This window comes from Littorina saxatilis, linkage group LG1 (genome assembly GCF_037325665.1).
Source record: "Littorina saxatilis isolate snail1 linkage group LG1, US_GU_Lsax_2.0, whole genome shotgun sequence".
In the NCBI taxonomy this organism is placed as follows: domain Eukaryota; kingdom Metazoa; phylum Mollusca; class Gastropoda; order Littorinimorpha; family Littorinidae; genus Littorina; species Littorina saxatilis.
Window position 1 is genome coordinate 27761760 of NC_090245.1, and position 16150 is coordinate 27777909.

At 40.3% G+C, this 16150-nt stretch overlaps 1 protein-coding gene across 1 annotated transcript in view; it reads right to left on the reverse strand.

Moving 5' to 3' along the window:
• Positions 1-2156: 2156 nt before the first annotated feature.
• LOC138966074 (forkhead box protein C2-like) overlaps positions 2157-16150 on the reverse strand; it is a 22555-nt gene continuing 8561 nt past the window's right edge. The window contains exon 2 of the mRNA XM_070338162.1: positions 2157-7035. Within this exon, the coding sequence (XP_070194263.1) occupies positions 4969-6921 (1953 nt within the window). The 5' untranslated portion in view covers positions 6922-7035 and the 3' untranslated portion in view covers positions 2157-4968. The remainder of the gene's footprint in view (positions 7036-16150) is intronic.

The following is a 16150-nucleotide window of genomic DNA, read 5'->3' on the forward strand; positions in this document are numbered from 1 at the left end:
AGGTTCGACTGAATATATACAAAAAGTATATCCCAACATGGTGGTATGAATGTTCTGCACACTCAGATAAATCTAACTGAAGATTAAGTTTTAAACATTGTTTTACTATTGCAAACCAACGTCCGCTGCTGTTCCATGCTGCTGTTTTTACACACAACACATTTTAATCATGCAAACCCCGACTCCCTCCGCCTCTAACCGCGTACAACCCGCCTCCATCCACCCTCCACCCCTCCCCCCCCCTCCCCTTCACCCACTTCTCTCATCAACTCAGCTCCTACGCCCCGAAAATAAAAGAGGCGGGGCGGGACAATTATTTTTGTGTTCTATTTTCTCATTACTCGCCTCATTTTTTACGTTCTTTTTTTCTTCTTTTGTTTCTTTGTTTTTACGTTTTTGAATGTTTCTTAGTATGTGAGAGACACGGTCGCACAGGCAATAATGGTGACTGTTATTGCATTTGACCCAGGTTTGCGAGAACTGCTCGTTTTGCGTAATCAAAATACGCACGATGTTGTTTTAGCAACAGGTTGAGAAAATTAAATCCTTCGAGGCCGGAGGGGAATATTTTTCTCTGTAGTTTCGTCTTTATTTTAATGCATCAGAGCATCGCTTCATATTTCTGTGTGTATTCAGTGCATTTAATCGTGTTTCCGTGTATATTTATCTGTATATCTATCAAATAGTTGGCGCAGGATTGTTATCGATGGTGGGGTTTTTTGTGCAGTTTCCCGACAGGAATTATCATAATCAGAGCGTATGTGTTATCCTTAGCATTGTGTTTACTGTTTGACTTTTGCTTTCCAGTTGTGCATTTGCATGTACATTTACATATAAGACTTATTTCAGAGTAATTTGAGTTACTTGAGCAAAAACATGTTTGTTATTCAAATTCGGCTCAGTAATGTACCGTGGGGTAACTTTTTAATTGTTATGCAACGCATACGGGTTGTTGTTTCACAAAACTATTAAAACACACATGTTGTGTACCTCTGTTATTTGATTATCATATTAGTCAACAGCTTTGCTTGCAAGTTAAGTACGGCTCTGTTTTTATGTTAATGTTAATAATTTATTCTTTTGCGTTTAGCCTGCGCTTTTGAACACTAAACTCTCTTTTCACATTCGAACACGACCCTCTCTGTCTCTTATACTTTTTTCATCCCCGCCCCACTCCCACCATCGCCACCCCTACCCCACCACTGTTTCCCTCTGTCGTCTCAGAAATAAGAATCTATACCGTACGACTCGTGTTCATCGATTTGCGATTTGCACAATTTTGAGCCGCGTGGCAAATCATACTTTTGACACCAAGTCGAGTCTACAGATGTTTTTGACAGTGTCTTGCATCACTGGTTTTCGACAACTGTCAACAAAACTTTCAAGGCTATATATAATTATAAACCTGTGAGAAAACTAGACGACATCAGATAAGACAACTGAGCGAGGAGAAAGAGTGTTTGTTTATATTTCTGTTGAATTATGTTGGTAAGATCTTTAATTTGGCTCCATGGTTATTTTCATGTCCAGTGTAACAAATATAGCCCGCAGGACGGAACGATCTTGTTTGTTTGTAATGATGGTTGCCGGATGGTTTTTCTGTTCTTATTCTTTTTTTATTCTTGCATTTTTGTTAAAAGTACGTATTATTTGTTTAATGTCATTTGTTTTATTTTAGTTTTTTTGATTTGTTGGGGAGCATTTTCGACGATAACCTTTTAATTTAAAAACTAAAAGAACGTCAGAGTCGACGGGAAAACAGGCCTCGGTTGACATTTATTGTTTGATTATCATAGTGTTTGTGTTTGATTGCTTTTTTTTTTTTTTTTTTTTCTTTTTCGCAATTGGTATTGGTATTTTCAATTGCTGTATTCAGTAAGCTGATTTGAAGTGAATGCGGTTTTCTTCATGTGCTTGTTCGTGCGTGGGTGCTTGCGTGCGTGCGTGCGTTAGTAGTATGCGTATATATATACTATGTGTGTGTGTGTGTGTGTGTGTGTGTGTGTGTGTGTGTGTGTGTGTGGGCGAGTGTGCGTGCGTGCACCGTGCGTGCGTGTGTCTGTCCGTCAGTTTATCTGTATATACATGTTGTGACATACAACGTATATAACGTACAATATATATACACAATAAACTGAGAATACAGCACAACTGGATAATGTTTCACTCCTTTTTATTTCTCATCTCCTAAACACATGTATTTAGCACTAGAAATTCAGAACCTATGAGTCCTACTGATGAAATCAAAGTTTTGAGCGCATAATCTCTGACACTATATTTATATCATTTGAAGTGCATGAAAAGATATCAAAACAAATAAACATACACACACATATATATAGAATAAACTGACATTGAGGTACATGTACATGTATTTATTCTTTTGCACGATCCCCCAAAGATTTTTTTCCACTGACCGAAAACAGACTTTGTAATGAATCACAGGAACGTATGTATGTGTGGTAATTCTTACTTAGCTTTAAATTCACACAAACAATTAACAAGTACATTAAAGGACATCATTGAAAATATTATCAAGTACTTCTTGAAAACGAAACGCCAAAAACTGAGAGAGAAAAAGGTAAATCAAAAATACATTTGATAAAATATCATTCGATGAATACGTTTCCGTATACAGTGCCTGGGTAGAAAGTTAATATCCTTTTTAGTGTGCAAATAGTATGCCAGAGAGATAGGAAGGGGGGGGGGGGGGGCAAAGAGAGCGAACCAGAGAGAGAAAGAGACATACATACAGACAGAGAGGCGGACAGATAGACACAAAAACACATCACAATGACATTCAATTGAACACAATGACATACAATCTCAATGTAATTCATTTACGAATAACAAATTTACATTCAGAAAAGCATTACACATGCACACATCATTTTTACCATGCAAAATTAAAACAAAACAAAAAAGTCATATTTAAAAAAAAAGTGTCATCCTTTTTCTAATAGCCTGTCTCCGTTGCCACTAGAACAACAATTTGTACACATTTTGAGACTTGACTATTTGTGGTTTCTGAGAGCAAAAAAGATCACATTTAAAACGACGACGAAATATCTTAACACGCACACAGTCACGATCTTTCACACACAGATCAGAAGAACAGTCAACACTGCTTTTGTTCAAACTCATCTACAAGCCGGGAAGAAAAACGATGCAAAAGAAGTCCTACCTGACGTCAAGATCTTGATTCGTGTATGACAAAATCAGCTCTGGTGACGTCAGCTTCTTCACAGTGTGTTTCGCCGTAGTGCACAGTGATAAAGCTTCATCGGAAGAAACTGTACGACACAACAATACGAGGAAAACTTCACTGTCTGTGTTATTCGTGCAAAACGCCATGACCAGCAGTGTACAGCTGAAACTGACCTGTCTCCATTGCGCCCTGAACCAATTTTCTGAAACACTTTTTTGTATTCTCGAGTTTGAAGTCATTTCTTCTTGTTAGTCTGTTTCTTCTTCACACGAGAGCGTTTTCAGCATTGTTTATCAACATCTTTTTTTTCCGTTTCAGTTTTTGACGTGTTCCCATGAAACACTCATAAAACCAGTACATAAAGGCTCTATATTTTGAACAACAGTCGACGACACATTTTTCAATATTTCTTTGGTCAATTGATAACAAGTTCACACAATGCACAAGCGAGTCTTTAGTTTTCACCAAAACAAGTTATCATGAGTGCTCTTCAGTGACTATGTTTAGTGAACACAAAACGTTTGCACGTCCTGAGACAGTACAGAACAAAAACTTGACTAAAGATAGAGCACCAATGCAGAAAAGCAGTGCTATTTTTAGCTTTGGAAAACAAAGCATTCTATTAAAAGATCATAAAGCAATTACTAGTGTGCTGTTTTAAAGTGTTGACCTCAACTATTTACAAAAGAGATCGTGTCAGGTCTGATAATTAATTAAACATTTCAAACTTTGGCATCGCCTTTGTTTTTGCCACGGGTAACGGAAAGTGCTACATAAACCTATTCAACTATCCGCCGAAGAAAATAAATCTCACGGTAAATTATTTACAGAATCAGACTTGCTTCTTAATGTGCAAAAAAAAAAAAGAAATTATTGTGTTTGCTCATTTTGAGCTCGTCTTTGTACATGTTATAATTAACAAATTAGAAACAATGTATGAAAATATGTTTTAAACGCCTGTACAGAAAATGGAAAATATATGAAGGTTTGCAAAGAGAAAGAGACAAGATTTACATTACTTTGGTGAGTTTTGAAAAACAAATTACGCTTAAAAATCGTCACTGTGTTGTGTTAGGAATAATGCAACACATTCTTTCAATGAAAAGATCAAACTATTTGTACGATTTTGTTTGTGTTTTGCTGAATAAATCAACATGTCATAACTTTTCCTTTCATATTTCCATTTGTTGAACAAGTAATCCGATTTTGTCGATCAAGATATTCAATTATTTTAGTAATATTTTGTAGACCTGATTTTTCTTTCTAAAATCTACGAGATATATTGTAGCCCTATCGCATTGTCCAATTACTCAAATTACTGGCTTAACACATTTAGTCAAGATTGTCAGTTGCAAGAAATATTGCCACGCCATTAAATTCAATCAGCAATATGTGTATGCACAACACATAACGTCTTTAATTCATGTTTTGTCCCCAAAACGTCTGGCTGTCAATGTGGATGTTTAAAGGAAGATGGGGAGGGTGAGTGATATAGTTCATCAAAATTATGAATTTCACTTTTTTTTGTTTAAACAAATGACTACACATGTGCGCCTTTTTCAAGTATTGTTTGTACCGCAATGCGCATTGGCACTGACTACGCACACCAAGTCACGGTATTTGGTTTATAATTATGTGTTTCTTGTCAGTTTTCACTGCAATGCCCAGCAGCACTCAAGAGACTGATATTTTTGAATGTTCTCCGATGATATAATGTTTCCTGCTCTCTCTATATCTACCCGGCCGAAGCAGGTAGTTAGTTAAAATTTTGTACAGTCGTAAGCGTATGAGCTAGCAGTCTTGTAGGGAGCTCTGAACGCCGCCAGTTGACAACTGGCCGAAGCCTGACTCTGTCCTTGAGAGAGCAAACGCTGGGAATCGAACATGGCGAAGGGGGAGGAAGAGACGGAAAAATCCGCCCCGGGGTTGAGCTCGGAGGAGGGGCTCATGTACCAACTGTTGGCCCGGGGGTAGTGCCCGGCAGAGGATTGGGACATGGAGAACATGGAACCAGGGTTGAGGCCGTTACTCTGCGCAGAACCCAGCGGGGAGGAGTGGGGGTGATGGAGGGAGTGGGAGTGGGAATGGGAAAGAGGGGTGTGGGGGGAGCTGGCTCCTCCTCCTCCGCTGGTGCTTCCTCCTCCTCCGCCTCCTCCTGCGCTTCCAGCCTCTTCACCGCAGTTCTGCGACATGGACATGTGCTGGTGGTGGTGCTGGTGAGGGGGGCTGCTGCCGGCCGACACGCCCGCCGAGGGGAAGACGCTCTGCGAGTTGTGGCAGTGGTAGTTGTAGGGCGGCGTGGAGGACGACAGGCCCCCGCTCCCTCCTTGAGAACAGGCCACGCTGCTGGACGAGCGGTAGAGGTCAGTGGCCGAGGCTCGCGAGTAGGGCAGCACCTGGGGGGAGACGAGGGGAGGGGGCCTGGCCACCAGGTCGCTTCCCACGCCCAGGTGGTGCGAGGAAGTCGGGAGGAAGTTCTCCACACTGAACGACGACACGGGGCTCTCCATCTGCGTCATGGGGTCCGGCGGGATGGGCAGCGAGTTAGCCTGAGCGGAGTTCGACCCGGGGCGATGTCCCAGCCCCAGGCCCATCGCGCCCATAGGGCCCATGGCGCCCATTGCGCCCATAGCGCCCATAGCGCCCATGGCGCCCATCGCCCCCATCGCCCCAACGCCCATACCAAGTCCTACACCAACTCCCACTCCCACATGGCCCAGTCCTACACCTGACATGCAGTCGCTTTTAGGTGAGTCTACGGGTTCTGACTTGGTGCTGGGCATGCCTGAAGACCCTGGTGAACTGTCTGTGACCATGGCCTTGCGGTCTCGAGAATCGTGTCCGCCCATTCCTCCTCCTGCACTTCCTCCCCCTCCTCCTCCTCCTCCTCCTCCCTTAGGGCTGTGGTCGAGTCCGGCTTCCGAACCCGAAGTGTGCGAGTCCGTGCCGTTGTGAAGGGAGTGGTGGGAGTGGTGGCCGCTACCCCCTCCGCCACCACCGTGACCATCACCACCATCATCGCCAGAACCTCCACCCCCACCAACGCCTTCCCCCTCTCCGTCCTTGTGGCACTGCTTGTCGAAGTCAGCCATCTGCTTGTCTCGCTCTTCCTTCTCCTTCATCACGTGCGCCTTCTTGAAGCGTCGGCGACGTCTCAGGTAGCTGCCGTTGTCGAACATGTTGTAGCTGTCCGGGTCGAGGGTCCAGTAGCTTCCTTTGCCCGGCTTCTTGTCGTCGCGGGCGATCTTGATGAAGCACTCGTTGAGCGAGAGGTTGTGGCGGATAGAGTTCTGCCAGCCCTGCTTGTTCTCGCGATAGAAAGGGAAGCGCTCCATGATGAAATTGTAGATGCCGTTGAGGGTGACCTTCTTGTCCGGCGCGCTCTGGATGGCCATGGCGATGAGGGCGATGTAAGAGTAGGGCGGCTTGACCATGTCCTTAGCCGCGTGGTGGTGGTGGTGATGGGCGTACGGTCCGTAGGGGGACGACCTGGCCATGGCGTACTGGTCAGTGTACATGCCCATCCCACCCATGGCCATGCTCGGGTAGCCACCCGGGTGGGCGCGGTAGTAGTTCTGGTGCTCGCCGAAGAGGGAGGGAACCATCCCGAGAGAGCTGCCCAGCCCGCCTCCTGGGCCCTGTGAGATGCCCCCGACCCCCGGGCCGGGCCCGTAAGGGTTCTGCAGGCTCCCGTGTTGCATGTCCACCAGCATCTATACGACGACCTGTGGGAACGGGGTGTAGAAGTGATGGAGGTTGTTCTTGCTGTCGCTGGGTTGTGTCACGGTTATGCTCGTTGGGTTATTTTAGTGGTGACATGGTGTAATCTGGAACAGAGAAAAAAGTAATCGGTTAGTTATTAAGTCGTAAGATAATGAACAATAAAAAGCCACAACAATGAAATAGAGAAGGAACAAAAAGTCAAAAAAGAAAAAGAAAAATAGAATGAAACCAAAGAAACAAACAAAAGAACAAATAACAAAAAACAAACAATAAAGAAAGAAAACAATTAGGCAAAAATACACCCACAGAAACTGATACAGAAATACAGAAATAAAAGGTAACCCCATGTCCAATCAAAATAATCAAAACAAGAAATTCCTCCGAGGTAGAAAAAACACCCCCGTCAAAGGGAAATAACCTTCTCAGTTGGTGGCAGTGACTGAGTGAGAATGGTTATTTCCCTTTGACCATTAATATCTCCCTCTATAAGTCCTTGTATAATTTTAATCCACCAATAACTCCCTAACCGTGTGTTTGACTGGTCCCAATTTTTGTAAGGACCGTCTCAAGAATGTATAGAACCTGTTCACCAAGTTTGGTGACGATCGGTCCGTTCATTCTTGAGATCTATATGCGAACACAAACAAACAAACACATCGACCGAATCCTATACACACCCCTATGCCGGGGGTGTAATAATAAACTAAGTGAGAAAACGCACACACAAGAACGAAGAAAAACGCGTTGTGTCACATGAGTTTCTTTGTTTGTTGGTTGTTTTTTATATTTAGTCAAGTTTTGACTAAATATTTTAACGTAGAGGGGGGAATCGAGACGAGGGTCGTGGTGTATGTGTGTGTGTGTGTGTGTGTGTGTGTGTGTGTGTGTGTGTGTGTGTGTCTGTCTGTCTGTGTGTGTGTGTAGAGCGATTCAGACTAAACTACTGGACCGATCTTTATGAAATTTGACATGAGAGTTCCTGGGTATGAAATCCCCGAACGTTTTTTTCAGTTTTTTGATAAATGTCTTTGATGACGTCATATCCGGCTTTTCGTGAAAGTTGAGGCGGCACTGTCACGCCCTCATTTTTCAACCAAATTGGTTGAAATTTTGGTCAAGTACTCTTCGACGAAGCCCGGGGTTCGGTATTGCATTTCAGCTTGGTGGCTTAAAAATTAATTAATGACTTTGGTCATTAAAAATCGGAAAATTGTAAAAAAAAATAAAAAATTATAAAACGATCCAAATTTACCTTTATCTTATTCTCCATCATTTGCTGATTCCAAAAACATATAAATATGTTATATTCGGATTAAAAACAAGCTCTGAAAATTAAATATATAAAAATTATTATCAAAATTTTTTTTTCGAAATCAATTTAAAAACACTTTCATCTTATTCCTTGTCGGTTCCTGATTCCAAAAATATATAGATATGATATGTTTGGATTAAAGACACGCTCAGAAAGTTAAAACGAAGAGAGGTACAGAAAAGCGTGCTATCCTTCTCAGCGCAACGAATACCCCGCTCTTCTTGTCAATTCCACGTGCACTGCCTTTGCCACGGGCGGTGGAGTGACGATGCTACGAGTATACGGTCTTGTTGCGTTGCGTTCAGTTTCATTCTGTGAGTTCGACAGCTACTTGACTAAATATTGTATTTTCGCCTTACGCGACTTGTTGTTGCATGTTTTTGTCCTGTATTCTTTTAGTTTAATTTAAGCCTGCATAGTTTCGATTTAGTCTTTTAATATTTCTAAAACAGATAAACTGAAAAATAAAATGACATTATTTGTTCCCCTCATTCATTGCCAAAACAAAATTCAAGAGAATGAAACCAATAATCGGGCGCAATAATCTACGAAATTAGCAAAATACGATGGTTTTTCTTGCTTAGCGCCTTCACCCAATCAAATATACACACACACAACTTTATTGACCCAATAACACCGTTTTTACATTTAGTCAAGTTTTGACTAAATGTTTTAACATAGAGGGGGAATCGAAACGAGGGTCGTGGTGTATGTGTGTGTGTGTGTGCGTGCGTGCGTGCGTGCGTGTGTGTAGAGCGATTCAGACCAAACTACTGGACCGATCTTTATGAAATTTTCCATGAGAGTTCCTGGGATTGATATCCCCGAACGTTTTTTTCGTGTTTTTGATAAATGTCTTTGATGACGTCATATACGGCTTTTCGTGAAAGTTGAGGCGGCACTGTCACGCTCTCATTTTTCAACCAAATTGGTTGAAATTTTGGTCAAGTATTGTTCGACGAAGCCCGGACTTCGGTATTGCATTTCAGCTTGGTGGCTTAAAAATCAATTAATGACTTTGGTCATTAAAAATCGGAAAATTGTAAAAAAAAAGTTTTTTATAAAACGATTCGAATTTACCATCATCGTATTCTCCATCATTTTCTGATTCCAAAAACATATAAATATGTTATATTTAGATTAAAAACAAGCTCTGAAAATTAAAAATATAAAAATTATTATCAAAATTAAATTGTCGAAATCAATTTAAAAACACTTTCATCTTATTCCTTGTCGGTTCCTGATTCCAAAAACATATAGATATGATATGTTTGGATTAAAAACACGCTCAGGAAGTTAAAACGAAGAGAGGTACAGAAAAGCGTGCTATCCTTCTCAGCGCAACTACTAAACCGCTCTTGTCTTGTCAATTTCACTGCCTTTGCCATGAGCGTGCTACGAGTATGCTACGAGTATACGGTCTTGCTGAAAAATTGCATTGCGTTCCGTTTCATTCTGTGAGTTCGACAGCTACTTGACTAAATGTTGTATTTTCGCCTTACGCGACTTGTTGTTTTTTAAACCCAAGACAATCGTAATAACTCCCGTATTTGGTAGCTCGACATAAGGCAGCAGAAAACATTAAACATATTTTTTTAATATTAATTTACTATTATTTCAATTGATGCAAGAGACAAACATTCGTTGGTTGTAGCCTACCTGTCCCCATTAGTTCTGCCGATTCAAACGTTCGAAACTTTGCGTTTGCAGTTTTAACTTGTTGTGGTTTGTCTGTGGTCTCCAGTCAGTTCACAGAATAAAACACTACATTAGAAAAAATTAATAAGGACTTGTTTGTTGCCGAGCCTTGGGGAAATAGATAGTCTTTGCAGTGGTACACAGTCGTTTATAGACGTTCTACGCACAATTCAAAAGGACGCGTCGAACTTCTGTTGACGAGTAGCACAATCACTTCGACAACAGTTAGATTTGAGCACAGATGATCAAACAGTTGATACTGCATATTTAACGATAGTCAATCGCGATCAATGTATCTGAAAACAATTTCAGAACGGTGCTAACAATTACATCTCAGTAAGAGTATATACAAATACAGGAGTAATATTACAATAAGATACAATACAATGAGATAAAACAAAGACAAAATAGAATAAAATAAAACAAAATAAGATAACAAATAAATAAGATAAGATAAAAATAGAAAAAAATCAAATAGGACAAAATACAAAACAAAACAAAAACCACATGAGTTTTCAAAACAAAACAAAACACTGAGCGTTACATAATATGAAAAAAAGGAAACGAAGGTCAGAATATCTTAATAGCAATCTTAATTATTCATCTTACATATCATCTACTACTAGTACTACACTGTATATTACATTACATTACATTTTTTTTATTACATTAGCAATAAATACACGACGTACAAGTGACATACACACGAACACATTATTGACAGGATGCATTTTTACGGTTTGTCATTTAAATGAGAGCCATGCACACAGTGAAGAGGTTAACAAACACAAATATGTGGTCAGCAGTCTGTAGTTCAGTCCCACAACTATTTTACTCCCACATTATCCCCCGAAATCGGCATATGCCTACCTAAATGGCGGGGTAAAAACGGTCACACACGGGAAAACCCACTCGTGCAAATAACACGATTTCACGTGGGAGATTCAGCCCGTGTACGCAGAAGAAAATGAAAAAGACCCTCATTAGGACTTTACTCAAAAATCAGTTTGTTAAAGGAAAAGCATATTTCTGTTTGATATTAAAGGAGAACAAACAAACTAACAAACAGAGGAAAAATACAAATAAACAAACAAACAAACACACAAACAAACAAACAGTTCACCTACACAATATCATCAAACCGTCAGTGAATAATTCATAGTAAACCATGTTTGCCAAACATTTTAGTAAATTGTTCACGGGTGTGGCTAGCTCAAATCTAGGTTCTAAGATGCTTTGAACAAAACTCATCTAAATTCCTTTCGAATGATTGTACACATTTACACAGGGTTAACGTGAAACAAGAAGCGCAATTTCAAACATACACTAAATGGAATGCGCTGATCTGTGCTTTCAACACCGACAACACGCGTGACATTGGTATGTAATATCCAGATACCCCCCCCCCCCCCCCCCCCATCACAGCCCCACCCTTGATCTATACCTCATGCTTTTTAAGTCGTGTTAATTTAATATCAATTTTGAGCTATACAGCGAGAGAGAGAGAGAGAGAGAGAGAGAGAGAGAGAGAGAGAGACAGACAGACAGACAGACAAACAGAAAGAGAGAGACAGAGAGAGAGAGAGACAGACAGAGACAGACAGAGACAGAGAGAGACAGAGACAGAGAGAGACTGAGACAGAGAGAGACAGAAAGAGAGAGACAGAGAGAGAGAGACAGAAAGAGAGAGAGAGAGAGAGACAGAGACAGAGACAGAGACAGAGACAGAAAGAGAGACACAGACAGAGACAGACAGAGAGAGAGAGAGAGAGAGAGAGAGAGAGAGAGAGAGAGAGAGAGAGAGAGAGAGAGAGAGTCGAGTCAAGGAGAAAGGGTAAACCCTACCCAGCCAACCAACCACAACCCCCCACCCCTCCCCACACCTATATGAAAATAAAAGTTAGTTAACCTGCATATTATTTTTGCTCTGTACTTTGTTTTGTTTTCTGTCGGTTCTTATGAACGATTGCACAACAAAATAGCAGACCCAGTGATTCGACAGGCGGACTGAGAGACAGACAGATAAACAGGCAGGCAGACAGACAGGCTAGACAAGCAATGAAAGAGAGAGAAAGAACAAGACAGAAAGAAAGAAAGAAAGAAAGAAAGAAAGAAAGAAAGAAAGAAAGAAAGAAAGAAATTAAGAAAGAAAGAAAGAAAGAAAGAAAGAAAGAAAAATAAATGAAATGAATAAATAAACTAAGGATAATAAGAAAGAGAGAACGCAAGCAAGAAAGAAAGAAAGATCGCGCAACTTAACTTTGCATAACCTGTTGAAATCATTCTTCATTAAGTTTTCTCCGAATATAATTATACGTTCACATGTAATTTGACATGTGGACCAAACTCGTAAATCTCAGACAAACGGATCCCCCGCGGGTTTGGGGGAAGAATTTACCCGATGCTCCCCAGCATGTCGTAAGAGGCGACTAACGGATTCTGTTTCTCCTTTTACCCTTGTTTAAGTGTTTCTTGTATAGAATATAGTCAATTTTTGTAAAGATTTTAGTCAAGCAGTATGTAAGAAATGTTAAGTCCTTTATACTGGAAACTTGCATTCTCCCAGTAAGGTAATATATTGTTCTACGTTGCAAGCCCCTGGAGCAAATTTTTGATTAGTGCTTTTGTGAACAAGAAACAATTGACAAGTGGCTCTATCCCATCTCCCCCCTTTCCCCGTCGCGATATAACCTTGAATGGTTGAAAACGACGTTAAACACCAAATAAAGAAAGAAAGAAATCAGACAAACGGGGTACTATATAATAACCGACAGAGTTAGTACACGGGCAAACCTCACAATAGAGATCAAATTACAACTGCCAAGGAAAAAGGAATCTTTTGGAGCTGACAGATATATTAGTCGTACAAATCGCACTCTCATTATTCATTATAATGGCAGAGAAAGGGGGTATTGCTCTCCGTAATATGACATATGTAACACTTTATTATTTACAATAAATTAGGACAAAATGACATTTTTTTCCCGCTAGCGGTTGCAATTTTTAACATTTTCAGGGTTTAATTATTATACAGTGTCGCGTACTTAGACTATAAAAGAGAAAATTGTATCTCTCTTATTAACAATGTGGCGGTGAAAAATACATTACATATTTGTTTGTTTGTTTGTTTGCTTGACGCCCAGCCGACCACAAAAGGCCATATCAGGGCGTACATTACATATAATAATACATCTTCATCGCCAGCATAATGTATCAATAAGTCATTTTTTTATACAAAAATGCTACGTCCAAAGTTACCAAAACAATTCCGAATTCGAAAACTAACTATAGAAAGGTCACTTCCTTCTTTGACGTATAAATGTATAAACTACACAAAATAGTGATACATTGCAAAACGAAAACAGACCATTCCAAGTTAATAAATACATCACATTTATAAACCACGCTATAATATTAACTCAAAGAAAAAGGGAGGAAAATCCCCAGACGATTTCAAGTTCACGAATCCATTACATTTTTAAACGAAAGTATAATATGTATACAATAATAAACCCACTCCAGCTGAATATATCTCGTATTTATAAACCACACTATCAAACATAAAAACGCAAAACAAACTCGAAATGACAAACATATTGCATTTATTAGATAAGCCCTGTGTTGTAATGTATGCACTCTCGAAAGTAAAGAAACCCATTCAAAGTTGACAAATACATTGGGTTTATAAACTGCACTAAAATACTAACAAACAAAAATCTACCCACAACAACTGTACACATAAGCCTACTTTGAATCCATGACAAAAACTTTAACCAAAATCTCCTCAAAAGGACCACACAAAAAAACGTTTCCAATTTGCCGAATATTTCATTTATAAACCCACACTATAAAAACAATTATAGGCTACCTCCCAATAACTAACACGAAAAAAGGAGACACCTCGCAGAAATAGTTGATCGCGGCTAACACCTTAACCACACACGATTGCAATTAATCGTGTTTCGCGGGGAAAATGGAGGGGGGTCAGGCTACCTCGGCTTCACCAACAAAGGATGGTCTGAAAAATCGAAGTCTGCCAATAGAAAGAAATGGCCCCTTGCCGGCTTTTCTCTCTCTCTCTTTCCCTTTTTTTTTTTTTTTTTTTTTAATTTTGGCAGCTACAGGATAAGTGTTTCCGTACCCGCGGGCATGGGTTTTGCGCTATCCAATTACGATTACTGTTCGTTCATTATTTTATTCTTTTGAAGGGAGGGGGGGGGGGGGGGGCTTGGATGATAGTATAAGATAAATTGTTGTGTTTTCAAAGGTCTAAAGGAAACCTGATATAACCCACATAATTGAAAAGTAAAAGACGTATTGTGCAAAAGTTATGAAATCCTCCCAAATAGCCGACAGTTATAACACTCTAAATAATGAATATCAATATATGGATTTGTTTGGTAGATTTTATAACTTTTGCACGGGCGGTGCTTTACAATTATTTTCTAAACACTGCCAGTGGACAAATGAAACGAACAAATCTGCCTAAAATAGGTAGCCAACAGTCACATAATATTAACAAAGCAGCAGAAGCTAACAATTCACTGCCCAAGTGACTTCGTTCTTTACCATGAACTATCAATGACTTTGAAAGGGGCACTAATTTTAGAGTAATGGTGAAGTCAAAAATATTAATCTGAATGACCGAACAAGTAGTCCAGTGGTTACCAAACACCAACGAAAACACACACAACAACAAAAAACACAAAAAAAGAGAAACCTGACAGGAGTCTTAAACAATTTTTTTTACAGAGCTATAAAAACAACATTTGTCTGTCTTGCTATTTCATATACAGTCCTTCCAACGTCCCTTCTTTCAAATCCCTGTTTTACAGCTATGTGTATTACTATTCTTCAACATTCTGGCCCACATCTGCCAGCGGGAAGCTGACCGCAAAAAAATGCGCGAAACCCAGAACAGTGGCATGCACATACAGGGAAAGGCAGAAAGAACGAAAGAAAAAGATATGTCACTGCACTCTTTGAAATGTACACCGGTATTCCGGGGTAAGGACTGGGGTTGGAGGGGTGGGTGCGTGGAAAGACATAAAGAAAGGGAGGGGGCAGAGAGAGAGAGAGAGAGAGAGAGAGAGAGAGAGAGAGAGAGAGAGAGAGAGAGAGAGAGAGAGAGAGAGAGAGAGAGAGAGAGAGAGAGAGAGAGAGAGAGAGAGAGAGAGAAAGAGAGAGAGAGAGCGAGAGAGAGAGAGAGAGAGAGAGAGAGAGAGAGAGAAAGAGCGAGAGAGCGAGAGAGCGAGAGACAGAGACAGAGAGACAGACAGACAGACAGACACAGACAAAGACAGAAACAGGTATACACAGATGCAGAGAGACACAGACAGACACAGACACAAAAACACAGACAGACAGACAGACAGACAGACAGACAGACAGACAGACAGACAGACAGATGAACAAACAAAAGTATATTTCTGCAATGACATGTATAACAGGAAGCCGTTACAAGATCAACTATCGTGTCATATGAACAATCGGTTCCTTCGTAATCTTAATCAAGTACACAATAAACTTTATGAGGGGAAAAGCAAATATTATATACACATGCATACAGATTACATACAGTTCCAAACAGCAAATTTAGCTGCTAGACACATACAGACAGATATACCAAGTGATAGACATGCAGAAACACACGTACGAGCAGAGGCACAATTAAATAAAATTAAAAATAATAAATAAATAAATATATGTCATATTTAAATTTGTGGTGAATAATTATACAGAATTAGTACTATGCTATACGGAAGTTCGTTTTTTTTTTTTTTAAGTTTTTCCTTGTGCAAAACATATTGAGTGAGCATCTTTGAATCTGGAGCAAGAAGGATGAGAAACAATACAAAGAAGAAGATACATGAGCACGGGAATCTCATTTTACCCAGCGATAACACCCGAACTACAAATGTCTGCTTACTCATTGTGCAAACCTAATGATGTAAAATTAATGACATCATTCATTAACCATTATTTGGTGTTGGAGAGAGCAAGCGCGAGAAAGAGGGAAGGAGAAGGGGTCCCTCCAAGCAATATTTCTCGAGCACAAACACAAGCTTACACACGCACGCACGCACGCACGCACGCACGCACGCACATACATACACACACACACACACACACACACAATGTACACACACACACCACACACACACACACACACACACACACACACACACCTTTCCATTTATATCATAACC